This window comes from Fundulus heteroclitus, chromosome 18 (genome assembly GCF_011125445.2).
Source record: "Fundulus heteroclitus isolate FHET01 chromosome 18, MU-UCD_Fhet_4.1, whole genome shotgun sequence".
Classification (NCBI taxonomy): Eukaryota; Metazoa; Chordata; class Actinopteri; order Cyprinodontiformes; family Fundulidae; genus Fundulus; species Fundulus heteroclitus.
In genome coordinates, this window is record NC_046378.1 from 11,361,654 (window position 1) to 11,384,947 (window position 23,294).

Genomic DNA, 23,294 nt, shown 5'->3' on the forward strand with positions numbered 1-23,294 from the left:
TCGTGGAACATGTGCATATCCACTTGTAGGGACTGATGAACTTTTCTGAACACTTAATAATTGACCATCATTTTCCACAAACCTTCTCGAGTAATTGTGTCTAATGGTTTGGTTAGGTGTATAAATGTAATATAAAAATCCAGATTTGGTTCAGTTCAGTTCAGTTCAACTTTTGCAAACTGTCTTCAACATGTCTAGAAACCTCCACTAAATGGACTGAGTTACCACCATGTGATTGGCCAAGTTGCTATTTGCATCAGCAAGCAACTTACCAGTTGTTCCAAATAAAGTGGTTGGTGGATGTGTGTCTTTCTAGTTACAGCAGAACAGAGTTAAGACAGGAGAAAGCAGAGACGGCGTCAGCCTGAGCAGCAGAGTAGAGCGACTGATTCACTGACAAAGTGACAACAGCATCCACGTGTACTCCTTTGCTCGGAGACACACGCATGCACTCATAACAAAATAACAGACGGCATACGCAGTTCTGCAAAAAACTCCAGCCAGAAACAAGCACAGAGTCTGGAGTGCACCCCCGAGGCTCCACCAGCTCCTATCATTCCTAACAGGTTGTGCAGTACTTTCTCGACTAAAACTAAAAACAAGCTGTGGTCCTGAAAGGCACAAAAAAAAGCAACTTAATGGCCTGTGGAGAATCTGAGGGACTTCCAAATGTATTCTTTGTAAACTTTAAAGGCTGTCCGTGGAGAGAACTGCAGAGGGGTTTGCTATACTATAACTCTAAACCTGTTAGGGAGGTTTTTTAAGTGCCATCTTTAAAATAATTTGGACCACTTGCCTTGGACCTGCAAGTTCAGCGTAATCTCATGAACTGGAAGTAAACAGGCCATTTAGATCCTCCTGCATTCGTCTCTGCTGCGTGGTTCCAGAGAGCCCCTTCGTGCTAACGTTAGGTCTGCTAACACTGTAAACCTCATGTTTAATATCACATGGTGAGTTGTTTTCTCTAACAATATTAACTGTTTTTGTTAGCAGTCTACCGCTGTTTTTTTATTGGATTTGGATCATTCTTGGTTGACTGAAAAAAAAATGCATCTTGGGCGACAGCCACAAACTTTATTCCCAACTCACTTCCATCAGCATTTAGAGTGGCGAAGGTGACCCGTTTCTCTGCTGAACCGGCGCTGTTGGTGACCTTCATCTGCAGCTCGTACCACGTCGCCTCCTGCAGGTCGTACAGGATGTAGCTCTTGGTGAGCGAGGTGCGCTGGGCGGTGGTCCATGTGCTCGTATCCACCACTCGGTACTCCAGTATGAAGGAGGTGATTGGACAGCCGCCGTTGTTCCAGCCGGCCAGGTTGAGCCTGGCCCTGGTGGAGTTGATGCTGGTGAAGATTTCATGTTCTTTGGCAAATTGTGGTTCTGAGGTAAATAAGCAGAACCTGCACTGAGCCTTTAAATTTCTCAAGTTTATGACAAAATAATCCATTCATGGTGTAACTAAGGTTTCATTTTTGTGTGACAATGAATGAAAGTTGTTTAAAATCAAGAAACATTAGATAGAAAAAACATTCCCATAAATAATTATTTCAGTAATGTGTTTAACTGGGAGGTTAAAAACAAGAATAAAAGAATAAGATTACAACCCTGTTCACCTTTCCCGTGGGTCTTTGCTTCGATGATCTCACTGATGCGTCCTGGACCCACAGCGTTCTGGGCCGTCAGGGTGAACTTGTACCATGTGCCGCACTTCAGATTCTCAAGACGGTATGACCTCTCACTGGGGCTGATGGGAAAACTGCCCCATTGCTCGCTGTTGTCCTCTGAGTACTGCAGAATGTACCCTGAAAAAAAGGGACGTGTGAGAGGAAAAGAAGGAAACTGAGAGGAATCCATATTTGGTTCAGAATCAACACAAATTTGAATATGGCAGAATCTTGTTGTGTTTGCAGACCTCTGTAGAAAAAATAGAGGTGTCTGCCTTGGTGCTCTGGGGGGGGGCGGTTCTTTGGCTCTTCACAATCACTATTGAGCATTTTTATCATTGATAAGCCTAACATGCACAGACGCACTCTCCCAAATACCTGCAGGTTCTTGGATCCAGGTGCTTACAAATTCACTTCTTTACAGAAACACCCTGTGTTGTTGGGCTGTCACTTTGTACATCGCGTACTGGTTGGTGCGGTATGTTTTTCAGTGATGGCATCAAGGTGTTGCTTGTTTGAACCTGTAATACCTTATCAATTGGTTTTACTGTTCTTTTTATATCTCTTTTTGCAGGTGAAGAAGCAGACTGAGGATGCATCATTCTCTCCCTTTTCTGTCCCCTTTCTCTTTCACCTTTTCTCGTTTTTTCTCTCTTCTACCATTTAACATGAAATATTCTCTGCATAGATTACAATAAAGCTTCTTGCATATATGAATTAAGTCGAGCACTATGGTGAAAGCAGTAAGGCCCTGCTTGTGAAAGTAAAATCTATTGGGCTCTCTTTTTGGCATTAAGACAACAATTGCCAGACAGGACACAAAAAAAAGAGGTGAAAAAAATCCATAACAAAATAACTATGGAGATTTATATTAGAAAAGGAAGGGAGAACTTTATGACTTTAAAATTCAAAATATAAATCAGAAAGAGGTTGTGAGGCATCTATTGTTTCTAAAAGATAACTCGAAGGGCAAAACATGACACTAATGTTCGGCAGACAGAAGAAAATGCACAGATGCTGTTTTCATCTGCACATTTACAACTCTTTCTTTCACATTCAAGTAGAGCTGCACCACATACTGAATCGCAGTTGCCATCGCTATAGCAGTGGGTGCAATGTTGCAACACCCAAGTAGTATTTTGCCGAATACTTGGACACAGTATTTGCAAAACATTATCTCTGGTGCATTACATTAAATCCTCCCTGTGACTGATTTATCTGGCCTCTTGTATGCCAACATATACTGTGTAGATCTTTGTGAACATGATCTAGAAACTGATGAGGACATCATCATGATGGAGGAGACAGAGAGGGGTAAGGAAAATAGAATAAATCACGAATATCATCGTAATTTTTAACACAACATTACAATTGCATGTTTTTTGTCTAAAACTATGCACCTCTACATCCAAGCATCATGATCAGATATTTCTTTTACTTGAACAACCACGATTTGATCCCCTCCATGTGTTCAGCAGGGCTACATAGAGAACATAGTAAGCTGTGGCAAGTGTCCTGTGGTGATGGATGATGTTATAAGGAGGCAAGCAAAGCAAATATAACCAAGAAGGTATCTTGAACTGCTTCTATGGCGTCTACAACACAAAAGACAGGAGCAGGTTGATTAGAAACAATGATAGATCGCCACAAATAGTCTTGTTGTGATTGCGCTGTAAGATGGAACGCTTTAATCTTCCTCTAAAAGGGATGTAATCTTTTTCTCCTGCTTTTTTAATCTAGCTTTTTGGATTTAACTGCTGTGCTCTCCCAGCACATAATGAGATCCACTTATGGAACGGCAGAGTTAGACCAAAGTGCAAGAGCGCGGACAGCGGCTGTCAAACACTTGCAGACAGCAGCTGATTGTTTTCACATTAGTATGAAGCTGCAACTTATTCATGGCCGCGTCCCTCACATTCAGCTGTAATCGAACTTCCCACTTTGGCTCAGTTGCTGGACACGAAGAGGCTGAGACCCTCACCTCTGATGGAGCTCCCGCCGTTGTCTCCAGGTATCCATGACAACGTGATTGATGTGGTGGTAGTCTTGGTAACCGTGAGGCGGGGCTGGTCAGGGGGTACTGTGGATGATAGGTCAGTGTAACGGTCATGCTTCGTCCTTTTAGTCACCAGTTTATGGTTTTATTTCAATCAAAATCAATCGGCACCCATGATTCCCTATGTATGATATAATAATAATAATAATAATCATCTTTATTGTCATTGCAATATACATTCCAAGGCAAGGCAAGGCAAGGCAAATTTGTTTATATAGCACAATTCAGTACACAGACAATGCAAAGTGCTTTACATGATTAAAATACAGGAAATAAAGCAGAAAAAAGCAAGTAGGAAAAAGCATTTGGGGAAAATAAATAAATAAATTTGCATTTGACTATTTAACTAGTGCAGTCGAATGCAGTCCTAAACAAATGTGTTTTTAGTCTTGATTTAAAGGAACTTAGGCTTTCAGCATTTTTACAGTTTTCTGAAAGTTTGTTCCAGATAAGTGGAGCATAGGAACTGAATGCTGCTTCTCCGTGTTTGGTTCTGGTTCTAGGTATGGAGAGCAGGCTGGAGCCAGAAGACCTGAGTGGTCTGGAGGGTATCAACCCTCCAGACCACTAAATGAAATGAAAATAGTTCTCTACATTTAACCCATCCCCTTGGGGAGCAGTGGGCTGCCACTGTGCGGTGCAATGTGGGATAAAGGGTCTTGTTCAGGGAGCCAGAGTGGCAGCCTGTGGGAGTTGAACCCAGAACCTCTGGGACACAAGCGCAATGCTATAACCACAACCACCCAGTGGTGTCAGAGAGAAAATACACCGACTTTAATAATTGGTAAAATAATTTTGACCGCTTGCCTTGGACCTGCAGGTTCAGCGTGATCTCATCCGAGCCCCAGTTGTTGCCGGCTACACAGCTGTAGTTCCCAGAATCCTCCGCTTTGACCGTACGGATAATGAAGCTGCCGTTGCCCTGGACGCTACGCCGACCGTCCACGATAACAGGCGTGGGCGTCCCGTTTGTGCTGGAAGCAAACAAGAACATTTCTGGTTCCGGGAATAGCTCAGGTCCCGGGCAGTAAAATGGACCGCCGAATGCTCCCGACTTACTTCCCCTTGAGCCATTTGATGGTGGGAGGCGGGTCCCCAACAGCTTTGCATGGTAAAACAATGTCCTTCATCCAGGGAGTGGTGACCGTTCCATTAAATGTCAGGATCCTAGCTGGAGCTGAGAGCGACATGAACATAAACAGCAACATTTTAGAGAGATGGCAAAAAGGCACCGATGTGAAATCATGCACGTCTGCTTTAAGCATCCACAAAGTCTTCATCCATCTGACTATTGGGGAGACAGTGTGGGATCCGGTACCTTTGGCCAGAGGCTCCACGGTGATCTTCTCGCTGTTGTTGCCGTGCCCCGCAGCAGTCACAGCCACCACCCAGACGCTGTACTGTCTGTTTCGAGCCAAATTGGGGATCCTGTAAAAATATTTATCGGGAGATGCCTCAAACTCACTCATCACCTGTAAACCCAAGAGGAGACAAAGGAAAATGTAACACAAGTTTGCAGCAACACTTAAGAGTCTAGGAAATGTGGCTGCATTGGCTCAGCGTGAATAAAAAGAGACAGAGGATCGCGGAAATCTCATGGTATACAAATGCTAATACCATGGGATGCAGGTTAGAGCAAAAGACGATGTATTTCCTGATGATGCCGTTAAGTTTAAGTGGAGGCAGCCAGGAGACGAACACGGCCGAGATGCTGGAGGCTGCAGCCTTCACGCCCGCTGGTGGGCCAGGAACTAGAGCGGTAAACAGGGCAGAGTCATTATTATGAGCTCTCCAGTAGCACACAAACATAGATAACTGATAGTAAAAAAAAACACTGCTCATACCATCTTCTTTGGTGCGAACATAGATCTGTTCACTACGAACTCCATCTCCAGCGTTAGTGAGGGCTAAGACCTGGATGCTGTAGTTGGTGTACTTCTCCAACCCGTCCAGCTCCAGAGACGGCTGACCCGTCGTCACGTTCCTAATTTCGCCCAGTTCTGACACAGACGAGGAGACGCATTGAGTCAGTCAAGTCTAAGGTGTGGATTTGGTGCTGATTCATGAAATGAGTTGCAATTTCAAACAGAAAATGATCTGTCAGACTTTTTTCACATGACGAAAACCTAAATCACTGAGCTAGTTTATTCAAGGAACAAAATGAAAATAGATTATTGTAAACATTAAGGTGTAGCTGGTATGTAATGATACTTTCTATTACTGGCTCATGGCTTCCCTTTGTTGCTTTTCAGTGCTTTCCATTAGAAATATAGCAGACAGACAGATCCTGATTCTAAGTATTGTTAGTTAGCTTTGAACAGGGATTCCCAAAGTGTGGTGCGTGAGATGAAAAATTTTATGGCGGTCTGTTTTTTCCCCACACCATAAAGACCTGGAAATAAACGTTTGCTATGTAAAAATTTAAATCAAAAACTGTAAATTTAACAAGTAAAAATGTATTCACATGAAAATCTATTTAGAAGAAGTCTTCTTCTACACTTCATTTTAAGATGAAATATCGAGGAAGTTCTTCTTCTACGTATTGTGCTGTATATGCGCACCTAGCTTGTGGCCTCTACTTCATTCATTCTCGCAAATATGCTCAATTGGCTGAAATCGGGGGAAACTGTCATGCAGCTGAGACATCTAAGATCAAAGTTAGTGATGAAGGAGGAGAGGAACCAAGACAGAGAGAGGAATCAGAGGCAACAGAGGAGAGAACTAAAACAGAAAATGTCTCTTTCTCTCTATTCACTTTATGTCGTTTGCGTCAGCGGAGGGAAAAATTAATTCGGGCCGTAAGTTTTATTTATAAGACTAAATTGAGTGACGGTCCATCTTATCGATCGTGCAGCGGCTACAAACAGCGCGGCTCATGGTGCCGTGACTCTGAACCGCTGCTGCCACCGCTGCTGCTGCTGGTGGGAAAATCGGTGGTAGACGAGGTTTCTTGACTATGTTCATGCACAGAGCTGCAATACTTTTCATTGGATAATATGATTCAGAAAGGTGCAGTTCATTTTAAAGATGCAGTTTTAGCGCGTATGCAGACCGGAAGAGGGAAACCGGCAACCGGCGGTGGGGCTGCGGGGAGCTGAGGCGTGTTGCCATGGGCGTGTTTACCTGCCGTGAAGCAATCAGGAAATAACTTTGTATTTCTCTGATTAATAACAGCTTTATCGAGCGCTCTGTTATTGTTACTCTGTGCCGCTCTACCAAAGTGTTCTCTCTCTCTCTTTCTCTCTCTCTCTTTCTCTCTCTCTCTCTCCCTCGCTCGCTTGCTCGTCATCGGACATAAATCAAATAAAATTTCTTCATGTTTCTATTTTGCGGCGTAAATTGTGAGTCAGACTCAGATTTAGAAGCTGCTGAAATAAAGTGAGAACACACACAGGTAGATCATCAGAGTTTAGTCCGTTAATCCACCTGGAGGGTCTCTGTTTCAGAGACGTTTCATGTTGTGGAGGTGTGGCCAATCTGAGAGTCTCTTTCTTTCTCTGGCTCCACGCTGAACCACCGATGCACCTGAAAATCCTCAGGATTCTGTTGTGGATGTTGTGTGTAACTATACTGCAGTTTAATTCCAATTATGTTATAAATTAAACCTTTGTTATGATGGTTGAGTTGTAACTGCAACTGCAAATTTCTTTTTTTTTTTTTTTTTCAAAGATTGGGGGTGCGTCAAACCGGATGGGACACAGAAGGGGGTCCGCGGGTAAAAAAGTTTGGGAACCGCTGCCTTAGAAGAATACCAACCTTATTATGTAAGGCTGTGAAAATTAGTGCCTGTTCATCAGATGTGTAATTAGTTCATAAGAGCTAATATTAAACTCAACCATATAACATTATGCCAAATCCAAAGCTTCCAGCTGGTGGTTCAATTACAGCACGCTAGAAAAAGTTCCCTTAATGAGTCCTCAATTAAAATCAAGCTAACTACATTAGTTAAAGTGTTTCTCTGTGTTTTAAAGTCGGTACCTCCATCAGGCAGGTTGGCCCAGTAGATGACCCTGTAGCCCTGCAGGTTCCCATTGAGAGATTCTCTGGGCAGGGGCATCCAGGAGAGGGAGATCACCTCTGGAGACTTGGCCACGGCCAGGACATTTTCAGGAGGTCGAGAGGGCACTGTCCAGGATAAAAGAGGAGAGTTTAGGTCCAAAGGTTCTGGATGTGTGATCAAGTTTTTTTAACAGCTCATTTAGTCATTGTTCTTACTGAACTGCCCATGTGAAAATCTCTTCTTTTTTTTAACAACAGGAGTCTGAGAGAAAGAGTTGACAGAGGTTGAAAAAAAAAACCCACATTGATTCACTTGTCTTGGTTCTGAGCAGTTCCTGGAAGTTTCTATGATCATACTTATTTGATCCAAATGAGAGTCAAATACAAAAAGTTTATTTTCAAACAAATCTTGCCTTCAGCTTACGTCAGCTCAAAATGTGTCCAGTAGATGGCGCCCTTCTACAACTAGTTTTGCTATCTCTCATGCCACAGCAGGTAAATAGGCATGCATGAGATGAGACTGGCTGAGTGAGGTTTAAAAAAAAAAACATCTACAGTGTCTTGAAAATGTATCTGCAACCGTTGATCTTCATATATTCACATTAAATGCATATTATTATGATTTAATGTGATTGACAGAAAGGGACAAATAAGGGAACAGGCTAAAGGTTCTTATTTTTTATGACTTGACTGCTTTTCTGATAAATGCCACCCCTGTGCTGCCAGTCAGTTTAGATAGATGACCATGTCTTAGTAGGCTTGCAGGAGTGCCATCCTCTTCCCATGTTATGGACTAAACAGCGCTCAGCATTTTCTTTTGACCTGCCTGCTGTCTTCCTTGGTCTTCACGATGCTGTTTGTTCACTAATGCCTTTTAACAAACCTCTAAGGCCTTCGCAGGACAGCTGTATTTATGCTGAGATTAAATTACACATGTATTTTAATTACTAACTTCTGAAGGTGATTGGTTGGACTGCATTTTATCTGTAAAAAAAAAAAAAAAATCGTAGAAAACAACGTGTCCGTTTCCTTTTCTTTTTCAAATCACAACTTTCTGTTTCTCAATCGTTTACAACCTTGAAGAAAGGAATGTTTTTGTTATCATGTGACAAAAACGTGAAAAAAGGTTTACAGAGCATGACTACTTTTCAGAGGGACAATAATCTTGTATAAGACCCCCAGGCCCCCAGCTCACCATCCTCCAGGGTCTTGGTTACCACCTGCTGGGAAGAAGGTCCTGTTCCAGCTCTGTTAGCAGCCTGGACCACCACGCTGTACTGAGTGAACTTCTTCAGATTGTCCAGCACGATGCTCTCCGTGGTGTCCCCTGTCGAATCCACGCTGATGATGGTGAACTGGTGACTCCCACCGGGACTGTACTCCCTGTAGCCCACCTGGTAGCCGCGGATCACGCCGTTCTGCAGATGCTTCTGGGGAGGCTGTGGACGACACGATATGAGAGAGTAGGAAACAAAGATGACCGTCACACCTGACCATGTTTTTTCTTTTTAATCCCAACTTTCTCAGTGTTTTTACTTTTATGGTAAAACTATTTAGCATGTTGCGTCATTATCATACAGCCGAACTCCTGCTGTCAATGTGTGACATGAATCCCTGAGCGTACCTTCCAGGAAACCTTGATGCTCTGGGGGGAGGTGGGCTCCAGAGTGACATCTTGTGGGGGGCCATCAGGAGCTGTGAATGAGACATAACGTTTTTTTTTTTACCATTAACCACAAATCTGCACTGAAAACTGCAAAGAAGACAAACACAAATATCCACTAGATAGCGCCGTTGGGCTAAGGATTTCTTCTCTCTCGCTCAGTGGCGCATATTAAAGCTTTTGCCTCACATCAATAATGATTAAAAACAATCCAACATCTTCGCCACTTAGCCCTCAAATAACGAGACAAAAAGAATGATAATACAAGATGTTTAAAACTTCACTTTAGTTATTAATTTGATGGAATGTGCCATTTCAGCATGCTATAATGCCCAGGAGGAATCATTATAAGCAGTAGAGGATAAGTGGACACTTAGAAGACTAACTAAAAGCACCGCTGACCAGCTCTATTTCTCATTCGTGTGAGATTATAGTCTCGACAGCTACGCAGTCATTCATTTTAGGATGATCATTCTTTGGATCTTTTTTTCTTCCCAAATGTATTGTATATTGTCAAAAACGATTGAGTATTGTCAAAAACTGACAAGAACCAAAGCTTAAAAACCTCTAATAAGAGTGAGTGAATCAATTTTGTCAGGAGAAATAAAAAATAAAAAATTGTTCTGTTTATCTGTCCTCAATGTAAAGATTAAAATAAGGAAATGCTGTTGCTTGTGTAACATGTGAAATCCTTTTCTCCATCAAAAGTTTGTTTGTTTCAGATAATGTTGAGATTATAATTCAATTCAATTCAATTCAATTTTATTTATATAGCGCCAATTCATGAAACATGTCTTCTCAAGGCACTTTACAAAGTCAAATTCAAACAGATTATACAGATTGGTCAAAAATGTCCTATATAAGGGAGCCAGTAGATTGCTTCAAAGTCCCGACAAGCAGCATTCACTCCTGAAGAACCGTAGAGCCACAGGGAGAGTCGTCTGCATTGTCCATGGCTTTGCAGCATTAACTCATACTGAGCAAGCATGAAGTGACCTCCAGTAGAACCGGGCTCAGTATGAACGGTCATCTGCCTCGACCGACTGGGGTTACAGAAGACAGAGCTCATATTTTGGAATCTCCACTAGAGCACCAATACGTGAAATAAGTAAATGTGTAATAAACATGTATCCAGTGCGCAATGCCGTTCATGCCGATCTGCCTGTGAATGTGCACATTTAGGCTGGGAGTGCATGTGCGCCCACCGGTTTTTGTGTTACTAGATGCTTCCTGCGTTGAAAGATAATGTAGTATGGCCATCACACCTGTTATGCTTTGAGACAGCTATGCGACGTGACCGTCCCTGTACACATTTTTAGAATCAGAACTGACAGTATTGCATTTCATTGAGGTTTGTGGCAAATGACAAAAATATTTCCCTCCACAGTGTCATAAATTAATCTTTTCTTCTTTTTTTTTTTAAACTTGGTATAGGATTGGCTTTTTTTTTAGTACATCATTACTGGTTTTCAGCTTTAAGACGCTTTGGAGTTGGCGGCCAGGTGTGTGTGTCATATAAAGTCAAAGGGAGCGGCATGTCCTCCTCACATGAAGCGAACTAACCTGCTTCATCAGTAGTGATGGTGAGCTCATTGCTGGGGTTGCTGTTGCCAATGATGTTCTTGGCAACCATGCGGATGTTATAAGTGGAGGAGGGGTGGAGGTCAATTATAGTGGCTTGGTTAAGCTGCGGTGACACGTCTTTGGTTACCTGGGCTGACAGCCATGAAGCTGGAAGAAGCAAGATAGGAAATTGTGAACATAAAATGAAGTTCAGTGAAGCTTTATTTTTAACCTCAATTTCCTCTTCTTTCACCTGATTTGTTCTTGCACTCAATATCGTATCCCGTGATGGGACTGTTGCCGTCAAACCCCATGGTCCAGCGGAGAGCTATGGTTCGATCTTTGACCTCCCGGATCTCCACCTCTGGAGGATCAGGTGGTTCTGAGGACATGCGCACAAGGAAGTCACGTTTAGAGAAATGGAGAAACAGGATGAGCAGATCTCCTCAAACATACGTGTATAAAGATAACCCCTATGGTCAATTAACATTATTCTACCAGTGGGGTCATATGGATACCAGAACTTCCATCTTAAACTTTAATAAATGCAGGAAAGAAATAATAAAAGAAATCTTCAGTACTCTTAGAGAAGCCTTTATTCCACATCCCCTAAAAACAACCTTGCTGAGCTCAGAGGAGTAGAAATCTTACCTTGCACTGTCAGCTGTATGATGCCTCTGTCCTCGCCGAAGGAGTTGATGGCGTGACAGGAGAAGAACCCCGAGTCCTCACGAACAGTCGGCATGATCTACAGAGAAATGCACGACGCTCTGGGTTTTCAAACAGGCACAGCTGGGCTTACCACTTCTATATATAAAATTGGTTCATTCCAGGCACAGAATCGTGTGTGATTTTCTTCCCCCAGCAGTTTCTACTCCGAGGTAAAGCCAAAAACCTTCTGTTCGAAGCCAAGACGGAGAGTTAAAACTAAATTATAACTATTTGTTGAATTAGGAAAAAGTGCTCCGATCTATTGAAATTCAGGAACAGGTTAGACACAAAGTCGCTCATATCGATAACTATGGAAAGGGTCATAAAACGGTTTCTACATCTTTGGGAATATGGTGGACCACGGTGAGAGCCATCATCCACAGGTGGAGAAAACGTGGACCAGCGGTGAACCTTAGCCTACCAAAGTCACCAAAACAGCACATTAGCGACCCATTGCGAAGATCACAAAACAATCCAGAACAACATCTGAAGCATTGCAGGCCTCACCACCTCAGTTAGGGTCAGATTTTAATGAAAAAAAATAAAAAGGAGTCTGGGCAAAAATGGCAGCCATAGGAGAGCTCCCAGGTGAAAACCACCGATGAAGTAAGAGAACATGAACGCGTGTCTCACATTTCCCCAAAAACATCTGGAGGATCCCCAAAACTTTTGGGAAAATTTTCCACAGACTGACACGACACTATAAGGCTAACCTTATAGTGTAAAACTAACAGCGTTTTAGAAAAGGATCTTATATTAGGAGTCAAACCTGATCCGGTCCTGCTTTGCTCCTTTGGGAACTTGACAACGTGCCTTATTTGATGAAGCCATTCATTCGGTCCTCTATGAAAAAGCCTTGAATTGTGTCAGGCCATCATTCTGTGACTTTAAACCCAGGCTTGTTTTGGCTATATAGGGCAATGATCTAAGGAGCACTAGCAAGCCTGCCTCTTGGGAAAAAAACAACAAAGATTGTGGAGTGGTTTAATCAAAGCACAGATTCCAGTCTGATTGAGACAGTGTGGCCCCTGCTCAAACAAAGCCCTTAATTTGTCTGAATTAAAACAGTTCTGCAAGGATATTCCTGTTGTAAAAAAAAAACAAAAAAACTTGTAGCCAGGTATAACATGTGCTTAATGGCACATGTTATACATTCAGTCATCAGGTTTCGCACACAGGGCCTGGTTAAATAATGAAAACAGTTATTTGTATTAACTTTATCTGACATTACATCCATTTAAAGATCTGAAACATTGGAGTGTGGCAATAAGACAAATCAGAAGAAATCTGTAGGAGGTCAAATATTTTTTCACAGCATCATCTCTCCCCTCACATTCGGCCATGATTGCTCACCACCAGTGTGGAGATGACTTCGTCAGCCACTTCTTTGACAGTAACCACGTATCGGCTGGTCTCGGGGTTGATGATGCGCTCCTCTTTCTCCCAGCGAACCATGATGGGTTTCTCCCCGTGAGCGATGCAGCTCATCCTCTTCTCCTCGCCCTGCGTGGCCAGAGTGGTGTTTGGGTAGGAGGTGATCATGGCCGGTACTGGGGAGCAGGAAGCGAGGAGATGAAATCGCAAAGTAATGAATACCATAACAGGGTCAGCAGAGCGGAGATACTTTTGCACAAAATTAAAACTAAGATGAATTTGTGTTTTTGCCTTGCTTTGTGCAGGGAAAAATGCCGGCTTCCCTTCCGCTGAGATAACCGTGACAAACATTAAAACACTCCGGGGGACCATCCTGGAGTCCCGTTTGAGTCTGCCAGTCTCCCCCTGTACTTAGAGGCTGCAAAAGGAGCCCTTAAGGTGAACCTGCGCCCGCTTTGATAACGACAGCGAACGGTAACATGCTGCTTTTCTGAAGATGAGGCAGAGGGCTGGGAGGTGGGGGGGGGGGAGCTCTGACTCCTGTGTGAACTCCCATCAGTCTGAGAGTGGAGCCAGTCTGGCTCTATGCTGTAACCACACACCGAGCTCATTAGCAGCAGATCTAGTTGGTGTGTAAGTGTGTGTCGATCAGTGGCATGAATATACGCTGTGAACGTTTCACCTTCAGTTTGAAATCACTAAACACGGATAACACTCCCATACTTCCTTTTATGTCATCATTTTTTTTCTACTTAAAGCTGACTCCTGATCAGAACGCTGAGCCTGTTTTAATGACCCTTTCAAGGTTTTTTTTTTTAACCTAAACATTTTGGGCTGGGTGTATGTCATATTAACTTATGGAAATTACTGAATATAAAAGTTTCACTTTGTTCATCTTAAGGTATCTAATCTTATTAATTATAATAATAGCCTAAAATGTGATCAGTCAGATTTGTATCTGTTCACAAAGGATATTCAAATCACTATACAACATATAACATATAGAGAAGTAGAAGGAAAACTATACACGGTTAAACCTTTTTTTTAAATGCAGAAAAGTGTGGTGTTCTTTTGTGTTTTGCTCCTCTGTGTCACTTTTCTGTAGAACCACCTTTTGATGTGATTATGCAAATGTTTTATAACACCTCTCTACCAGCTTTGCAAGGCTGAAGAAAGATTTTCTAGAATCCAAGTTTAAGATTGGATGAAGAGCATCTGTAAAAAGTTATCTTTAAGTCTTGCTACGGGTATTCAGTTGGATTTAAGTCTGGCTGCCTGCGTCCTCACTAAGACTAAGAAAGTAGAGCACATCACCCCAGTTCTAAAGTCCTTACACTGGCTCCCTGGATCTCAGAGAATAGACTTTAACATCCTTCTGTTAGTTTATAAATCCCTAAATGGCTTAGCACCTAAATACATCACAGACTTGTTATCAGTGTATCAACCCTCCAGACCACTCAGGTCTTCTGGCTCCAGCCTACTCTGCATACATAGAACCAGAACTAAACATGGAGAAGCAGCATTTAGTTCCTATGCTCCACTTATCTTGAACAAACTTCCAGAAAACTGTAAAAGTGCTAAAAGCCTGAGTTCCTTTAAATCAAGATTAAAAACATATTTGTTTAGTATTGCCTTTGACTGTTCTAGTTAAACTGTTTTACTGAAACATCATTAGTTCAAATTTGTAGTCCAACTGTTTTTAATATTTGCTTTTAGTTTCTATTTTTCCACGTTTTATTTTGTTTCATTTTCCTATATTTTAATCATGTAAAGCAATTTGCATTGTCTTTGCACTGAAATGTGCTACACAAATAAATTTGCCTTGTCTTGGACTTTGACTAGGTCATTCTAAGGTCAATAGGTTTATTTTCCTATTGGAAGATAAACCTCCTCCCCGGTCTAAGTCCTCTGCCACCTCTGGTATTTTTTTTTTGTTTGTTTTCAGGATTGCCCTGTTTTTAGTTCCATCCATCTTCCAGTCAATTCGGATTATCTTGCCCCATCTCTGCTGAAGAAAATCATCTCAAAGCATGCTGCTGCCAACACCACGTTTCACGTTGTGGATGGTGCTTTCTGGGTGACATGCACATTTATTTTTCTGCCACACATAGCCTTTGCACAAAGACCGAAAAGTTAGATTGTGGTTCTTTTCTTAGATGACTGATGCCAGACTGCATATGGGACTTCTAATGGCTGTTTTCATCAATAGGTTTCTCTTTCATAAAGATCAGATTAGTTGAGTGCATAACTAATAGTCATCCAATCAGCAGGCGCTCCCACATGAGCTGTAAATCTCCACAACTCCTCCAGAGTAACCACGGGCCTCTTGACTGTTTCTCAGATTAATGCTGTCCCTGATCAGCCATTGAGCCTAACCCTGCTTCGGACTTCTCCAAAACGTTATTCCTGTCTTCATAATGCCTGTCACCAACAAACACCCGAAGCGTTCAGAAAACAGCTGAATTTCTTTCAGCACATTGCCTGCGTAATTCATCAAACAATTGGATGACCATTGAAGACATTCGGCTGCACAGCCATAAATCATTCATTCCCACTTCCCAACTATGCACCTGTCAGCTTTCCTGGCCAAATAGATGATGAGCAACTTTGTCTGATTCATCAATTTAGTCTTAGTCTTTTTTGACCTGTCAAGCTGTTGCCCATTATGTCAGACGGGTCATTTGATATTAGCCCGGCAAAACAGTTGTACCTCAGGTGTTACGACACAGCTAAGAGTGGTGTTGCTGTGAAATCCCCATGCTAACAAACATCTAGAAAGGAAGATCTACGAAACTGAATATCAGGCCTCCATCAACAGTAATAAAGCAACGGTTGTTTAATTTGTCTTTTTTTCTCCTGTTGGGCCATTGCGTTTGGTGCCGCAAGAGATGATTTGGTGTTCTGATTGGTTGGAGAGTCTTAAAAAAAACAGGCAGGTTACAAAGTTAAAAACCTGAACTGAGAAGAACCAGTCGAGTTCAGAGTTGCACAACTGTCCGGCTCTGTGAGGCTGCTTTCCCTTTGGATCGACCCTAATTTTTAGTAGATCCCAAAACAATTTAAGCGCTGTATTCTCTACAGTTTTTCTAATATTGATAGCTTAATAAAGAGCTGTCAGTTTTAATCGGTACAATAAGCTTATGGATTGTGTCACTTTGCACATGGTGACTCAGGTCACCGATCTTCTAATTTAAAAAAAAAAAAATGAAACAGCAAAGATCATCGTTCACCTTGATGTGTGCTTTCAGACGACGTGTGCTTTTTATACCATGCGAACCTTGTCACGATGCTCGTTCTAATGTGTGTGGTAGCTGGGGGAGTTAGCCTGCTGTAGAGAACACTGTCACCGAACAGAACGGCAATGGCAGCTACATGTGGCAGATCCCTGTGCAGCTCTGGTTAGAGGTCTTTGCTTCCTAGAAAAAGATGCAGTTTGTGTGTCTGAGTCAGTGAGTGAATGTCTGTACACTCCAGAATAACATATCAGTGAGCAGGAGTGTTTCACTATGTGTGCATATGCACGAGCGAGCGTGCATGCGTGTGTGTGTGTGTGTGTGTGTGTGTGTGTGCGTGCGTGCGAGCGGCTGTGTCTGGGGGAGCTAAGTGGGCGAGCAAAGAGAGCAGAAAAGACTTGTGCTCATGACACATCTCACCCTCAGTACACGATGGAGGAGAGGGAGAGAGCATGTACCCCTGCAGCGTTAACTATGATCCCTCACTCACTCCCTCTATCTCCCTCCTTAGGCTCCCACCAGGACAGCCATGATTTAATGATGAGAGAGACCACTTTGATTATTCGTACACAGCAGACTGGTCCGCTGGCCGTGCTGTTGTCTCTAACAAGCACAAATAAAGACATGCACGCATGGAGAGACGCAGAGGCATTCTCATTCAGAAACACACAATGACAAACAAAGGCTTCCTGGTCTAGTCTGAGCCGTGCATCTGTATGCAACGATTAAAAAAAGAAGCATGCATGCAAGTAAAAAAGGGAAAAAAAGAAAAAGGGAAACAGTTGTAAAAAAAAAACATGCAGGCACAGCAGAAGACACATAGTACCTAATAGGGCTTTCATGGGTCAAACTGCTTTTATTTTGGATGAACTGAGTCAGGAAGGTTATATATAAATAACATATATAACTCAGATTTTCCTTGCCCAATCTTGCAACCCCCATTTGGGCAAATGAATGCTGTGGATTATTTTAGCGATCCTAAAGTAAACTCGGTTTCAGGAGATTCTGCATTGCTATTTAAAGGCTTGTAATTTTAGTCCAGAGTTACACACAGAAGAGCTGTTGGGTTAGCGCTTTTAAACCCAAATGCTTAAATTCAGGTGTTAGGACCGAAGGTGGGTAAGTTTTAACCAAACACTGGCTCAACACTGTTGGGTTAAGGAGGAGAACATAAAGTTGTTCGCGTCAACGCCTTGATCAGACTTCACTGACCTTTTCCACAAGAGCAAATGAGAAATGGTCCAAAGGTAAAATTATGCTGCGCAATAAACTTAATCCCAGTGAGACCAAATCACTGGTCAAAAATGTTACAATCGAAATTATTTGTCAAAATGAAGGCTAATTAGAAATTATGATGTGGTTGTCGCTGTATTTAAACTGTTAATAGTAATGCAGAGTTTAACCAAAAAAGGGAACTACTCATTTGAATCCAAATACTGCGTATTGTCTTTGGCAGCGTTAAAGCTGCAGTAGGGAGGTCTGAGTAAAGCGTGAAATTAGCCGGAAACCCCCCCCCCCCCCCCCCCCCCCCCCCCCCCCCCCCCGTTATCTGCTGCTTCAACTCCTCCCCCACAGCAGAGCTTGCCCTGCTGCTCTGGTTTTAATTCTTGTTTTATTTCCTACTCAGTCTAATTCTTTCTCTTTAGCTTTAGTCATCTGTTTTTTTTTTTACCTGCCTTTGTCTTCAGAGCATGTGCCACTTGCAGCACACCAGTGATCCTGAGCTTGACTGACACTTCTAACAACGACCAATCAGAGCCAGGAGGAACGTCTGGCTCTGATTGGTTGTTTCTGACCAGGAGCGGTATAAGGCTGCAAATAGCAGTAGGACCACTGGGAGGAGCTAGAGGAGCTTGATTTATTTCACAATCTCCATATAATATAATATAAGAGTACCTGTCTTATATTATACTGTAGGAAGATGGTGACCGTTTAAACAAATATATAAGATCTTTAACATTAGACGTAAAGTTATTTTAACCCATCTTTAACCCATCTCACAACTTAATCTAGTGTTAAATCTACTAAAGACTTTGTTCAGTCCATATGACATCCAGAGCTAGGCGAGCCACTAGAGCCGCGAAAAATCTCCAAAAAAAAAAGAAAAGAAAATAAACCAAGTTGAGTTGTTCTTTTTCCATTTGTATAAAAAAACTAAAGGCTAAATTAGAGAATAATTGGTCATACTACCCACATTGTTAGGCTCTTTCTATACATTTCTATTAATTTATTTGTTTGAATCTCGTTCGAAAACCTTTATCAAATGTTGTTATAGATGACTTCAATGAGTTAATCCACCAGGTTTTCTAAATATGTTTTTTGTAGCGCTTGCGAATCCTATTCTAATCAAATTTTCCAGTCTTCCTCATTCTTTTATGTATGTCACTGGAAGAAAAAATATGTATATCTATCTGAAGGGGTTTGTAACTCTGACTTGTTCCACATAAATCTAGATCAGCCTGAGCAACTTGGGAGATGAAATGAATCAAAAACACTAATTGTGACATCCACTGGATTCCTGCACTTTCCAGGGTTGGAGGAGAGTTGTTGTGTATCTCTGGCAGCCGGTGGGTGATACACCTTCAACAGGCTGCCATTCCATCACAGAGGTAACATACATACAAAACTAACACTCAAGGGCAATTTAGAGTCTCCAGCTGACCTAACAAGCATGTTTTTGAATTGTCAGAGAAAAACTAATGCCACTCATGCATGAGGCAAACATGCAAACCCCACACAGCGACGCTTAGACCCAGCCAGAATGATGGATGGCTGCCTGTGCACAAATAAGTTATTAATAACGGTAAAATGTAACAGTTGGTCTGTACTTCGTATGCTAAACTCAGATCAAGAGTTTGAAAGCACATGCTGTACACACACAGGCACACATCCTACGCACAACAACCGCCCACACAAACGATCACAAAGGTCTGCTGAGCGTGTTTTTCTTTGTTTCCACGCGGTACCTTTCCACAGTAGAAGCAGAGAAAGAAAAATCAAAGAGTGGCGCCGCTTTCATGTGTTTATGTGTGCAGGTGAGGCGCTTGTCAGTCAGTGTGGTGTTGTGCATGTCAGACTTGGGACTGCCTATGTTTAAACTTCATTCCTTATTCATATCCAGCCCCGCCCTCTCCCTCGATCCCCACGCCATCATTGCCTTACTCACTGCCCCCGCCAAGGAAGCTGATGATTTATTTTGCATAGCAACTATGAATTTTAAGTGAGTCCTATAACTGTAGTTTCCTCTGCCCCTTCTCTAAATGTTATTGCTCCTTAATGGGAACTTATATCCCCATCCAAATCTGAGACCTTGGCAGAGCAAGTTAACATCGGCGAGGCTCGTGTTTGCTTATGTAAGCAACTTTAAAAAGAGCATCTGTGAAAACCTTCATTGGCTAGCTGCCTACACGTGAACAGAGTGAATATATGAATTCATCTGTGCACTAATAGACACTTCAGTCTCTCTTTGACCTTGTATTAGTGCGGTTTTTGCACATGTGAATGAAACATATATAACATGTTCTCCGGTCTTTACCGATCCTGGTTGTGTTTCAGTGCCTCGCGGTGAGGAGAGGCTTTCTCATCTCCTCATCTAATCTCCCTGCATCTACCAGGCAAGACTTGCGTTGCCCGAGGCTAACCGTATTCTTTTTGATAGCCTGTAATTGCTCCGTTGATGTATACTTTTTAATATGCAGCAATATCACAGGGGTCAGGTAATAAAAAAAAAAACGGATTGGGAAGGGGAAGAAGTGTGAGCGGGACGACGAGGGAGAGAGTGAAAGCCGATGGGCTAAAAATGAGAGGAAAGTAAAGGGAGCAAGAGCATGGTGCAGAGAGGTATACAGACTGGTATGGAGGGATCAAGCTGGAAGACAAAACGGGGATGGGTAGAGGCGTTTATCTCCTCTGGACGGTGCACCTTCTTCTGTATCCCAATAGAAAAGCAAACTATGAATCATTTATATTTTTAAACTAACACCCAACAATTTAAGATGAAATGGCCGTAATAATCTCTCATAATCTTTAAAACGACACTTAACCCTCAACTTCAGCTTACATTTTCAACAATGGGTTATAATATCTGTAGTTCGATCGTTTCCAGCTTGTTTCTTTAGGCTTTACACATGAATATGAAGATTTACAATGACTTCTGTTTGTCCTGCTACTCAAATTGGATTCAACAGCTAAATGCAAATTAGTCAAACGTATGCACCTTCCCTCCAATTCCCTCTGCGGAGAAACTGAACCTCGGACACTTGTTCTCAATGCACTCTCTGGTTTTGTCAGCTGTAACCCCTGAAAATTGTTTGATCACATTTTGTGCAGCAATTTTGTTTTAATGATGTTTTTAATGATGGCTTATTTTCATATGCATGGCTTGCAAAACCATTTGATGGGCAATGCACATCATTTTGTTGGTTAAACAAATCTGAGTTTTAAAGTTTTTTATCCCACATATTGATGCTTACACAGTTTGTCTGTGTAGCTGGAGAAGAACTTTTTGATCACACAAGGTAAACTGGAACTACACCGACATAAGTTACCAGCCAAAATATCAAGTCACATCAAAAAAAACAACCATTAAGGTGCTAGCATTGGCCTAGCTCTTCAGGAAACAACTCTGGTTTGAAAACATTGTCAGCAGAAGGAAGACTTCACTTTATTTACCACCAACTGTATACATCAAGTACTCCTCAGAAACAAATTATACAGCTATGAATGTTTTGGATTACATCAAAGTAGTTATTTAAAAAAAGACTGGGACACCAAGTATTTTCATATGACAACAATCCTTATGTGGAGACGCTACTAAAACTCCTGAACAATTGCCACATCACTGACTATTTTAATGCTAAATGGGAAGAAGACTAACATCACAGTAATGTTTTGTTTCTTTGAATCATGCGACAATTAATCAGTGTATTACATCTGAAAATAGTGTCGATATCAACATCAGTGCCAAACGCTTGAATATTCACAAATCTAAAAGTGTATTTTACTTTTCAAATAAAGCAAATAATGTGCCATTTCACCTTTGAACCTTTCTCTACCAGCTGGCAATACATAAACAGAGAAAGATCCGCTAGTGCAAATAAAGCAGAGAAACATGCAGACTGCTCCTCCCCTGAGCCCCACGGCAGCTTCTAATTGAGATATCGACTGATTTAAATGAGGCAGAAATACACTCAAGAGTTCAATCGTCTCACGCAGGCATTCACAACTGCACACGCTGCATGCAGGCAGAATGCACAGATTGCAGCACTCATTGATGCATCATCTGGCGCCCGACAAAATACCCCCCTCAGTATCTATGAAGACTAAGCTATGCTTGCAAATGACAAGTAATTTTTAGTTAAACATACAAACAGACAAACACTGAGCTGCGGACATAATGGTGCTTGCGAACAGGAACCCAGTAATGGTCTCCACTTTTCAAACCGCTCATGCGAGTAAGTAGTCTTTTATTGAAAGCATCTTGAATACATAAGTACATTTTGGGAATTGAAATGTGAAATGTGATCTGCTGATGAGTGAAAAGAGTGCGGCTGAGCCAGCATGTAATGACTACAGCAGCCAATGGCAGCAGGGTTAGAATAGCACATATAGTCTTTATGCCGTGCCAACAAGAAAATAAGGCTCCATCAAGGCTAAAGTAAATCATGAAAGACTTTACAATGCAAGAAAAATATTATACAGGTTTAAATGCATAGAGTATACTTCGGAACTTGACGATGACATTTTTTCTGTGGCTATGAGTGAGTTTTAGCTTTGCATCTGTAAGCGCAGTTATTGTAAAAACGAATTATTAGTAAAAGTGAACTGGCATTAATGATTAAGGTAGCGTCATCTCCAACATGTAAAAGAAATTCTAATTAAACACGGTCATTGTTATTGTAGCTATACAACTATAAAGCCTTGAAGTGTCAATGTCCTCTTGACGAAGCCAAAAAAATACAGAAACTGTAACCAGCAGCTTTAGCAACGTGCATTTAAATATCTTATCGCTATTTAATGCTGTGTGGGAAAAATAAATTGCACAAGGATCGGATAAGATTTAGCTTAAACCAGCTCTAACACGCTTTTTTTAATCTAACAATGTATTGTATGTTGGAAAATTTAAAATAAAAGAAATGTGTTTTACATGGATCTAAAAGTAAAGAAATGTGCAAATGTTTGTCCTGTCATGTATATAAAGTATGTGTGTTGCTAATGAGACAGCTTTAGTAAATACTGTAAGGAAAACATAAGTTACCTCTTGCAGAGGAGTCTTTATCTTGTTTTTACATGTTATACCTAAACATCGTCTAACCATCTAGGGATGGATGTTCAGTGCTTTATAAATATATTCTGAATGCTGCCAAATGTTAAAATAATTATAAGATGAATTAATCGGGAGGCAAGTCTAATTCCTCTGCCTTTTCAGTGTGATTTGTGTGTTTTTCACATGCTTGAGCAAACTAACATGGCAGGGGAGTTGATTCTGCCTTCTGACCAGGATTAATTAACACAATAATCAGATTACGGCTAACATAATTAACAGCACCTGCGTCCCCCCTGGGTGTGTTCTCTCCCCACTCCTCTTCTCCCCGTACGCAAATTATTGCGCCTCAGCGGACCCGTCTGTGAAACTCCTGAAGTTTGCCGACAACACCACTGTCAATTGTCTGATCCAGAACACCAACAAGTCTGAATACAGACAGGAAGTGGATCTGCTGATCCCCTGGTGCACATAAGACTGTGGAGACCACAGCGGACTTCCTGAGAAAACCTTCGTTCACCATCCGCAACAACAGTGTGTCTATTGTGGATCCATTCTGGTTCCCAGGAACCCCACTTTCTTGTGATTTGAGCTAGTCACATAAATAAACTGCTTGGAGAAAGGCCCAGTAGAGACTGTATTACCTGCAGCAACTCAACAATTACAGCCTTACGCCGGTGCTGTTGGTCATCTTCTATGCTGCACTTTTTCCTTCTACTTTGTGCACATCCATCACTGTGTGGATTGACTCATCCAGACAGGACAGTTC

The 23,294-nt window shown here is 41.9% G+C and overlaps 1 protein-coding gene across 5 annotated transcripts in view; it reads right to left on the bottom strand.

Annotated features, from left to right (window-relative positions):
- The window catches only part of dscamb (Down syndrome cell adhesion molecule b), a 162,169-nt gene that overhangs the window by 15,834 nt on the left and 123,041 nt on the right, over positions 1-23,294 (bottom strand). For 2 of the 5 annotated variants that reach the window (XM_036150101.1, XM_036150102.1), the window contains exons 12-26: positions 13,010-13,206; positions 11,597-11,693; positions 11,199-11,327; positions 10,946-11,113; positions 9,344-9,414; positions 8,915-9,158; positions 7,699-7,845; positions 5,565-5,720; positions 5,332-5,471; positions 5,039-5,192; positions 4,780-4,897; positions 4,528-4,694; positions 3,646-3,744; positions 1,614-1,802; positions 1,090-1,380 (exon numbers count right to left, since the gene is read on the bottom strand). In XM_036150101.1, the coding sequence (XP_036005994.1) occupies positions 1,090-1,380; positions 1,614-1,802; positions 3,646-3,744; positions 4,528-4,694; positions 4,780-4,897; positions 5,039-5,192; positions 5,332-5,471; positions 5,565-5,720; positions 7,699-7,845; positions 8,915-9,158; positions 9,344-9,414; positions 10,946-11,113; positions 11,199-11,327; positions 11,597-11,693; positions 13,010-13,206 (2,367 nt within the window). The remainder of the gene's footprint in view (positions 1-1,089; positions 1,381-1,613; positions 1,803-3,645; positions 3,745-4,527; positions 4,695-4,779; positions 4,898-5,038; positions 5,193-5,331; positions 5,472-5,564; positions 5,721-7,698; positions 7,846-8,914; positions 9,159-9,343; positions 9,415-10,945; positions 11,114-11,198; positions 11,328-11,596; positions 11,694-13,009; positions 13,207-23,294) is intronic. The other 3 variants (XM_012874825.3, XM_012874824.3, XM_021322707.2) reach the window with 2 other exon arrangements.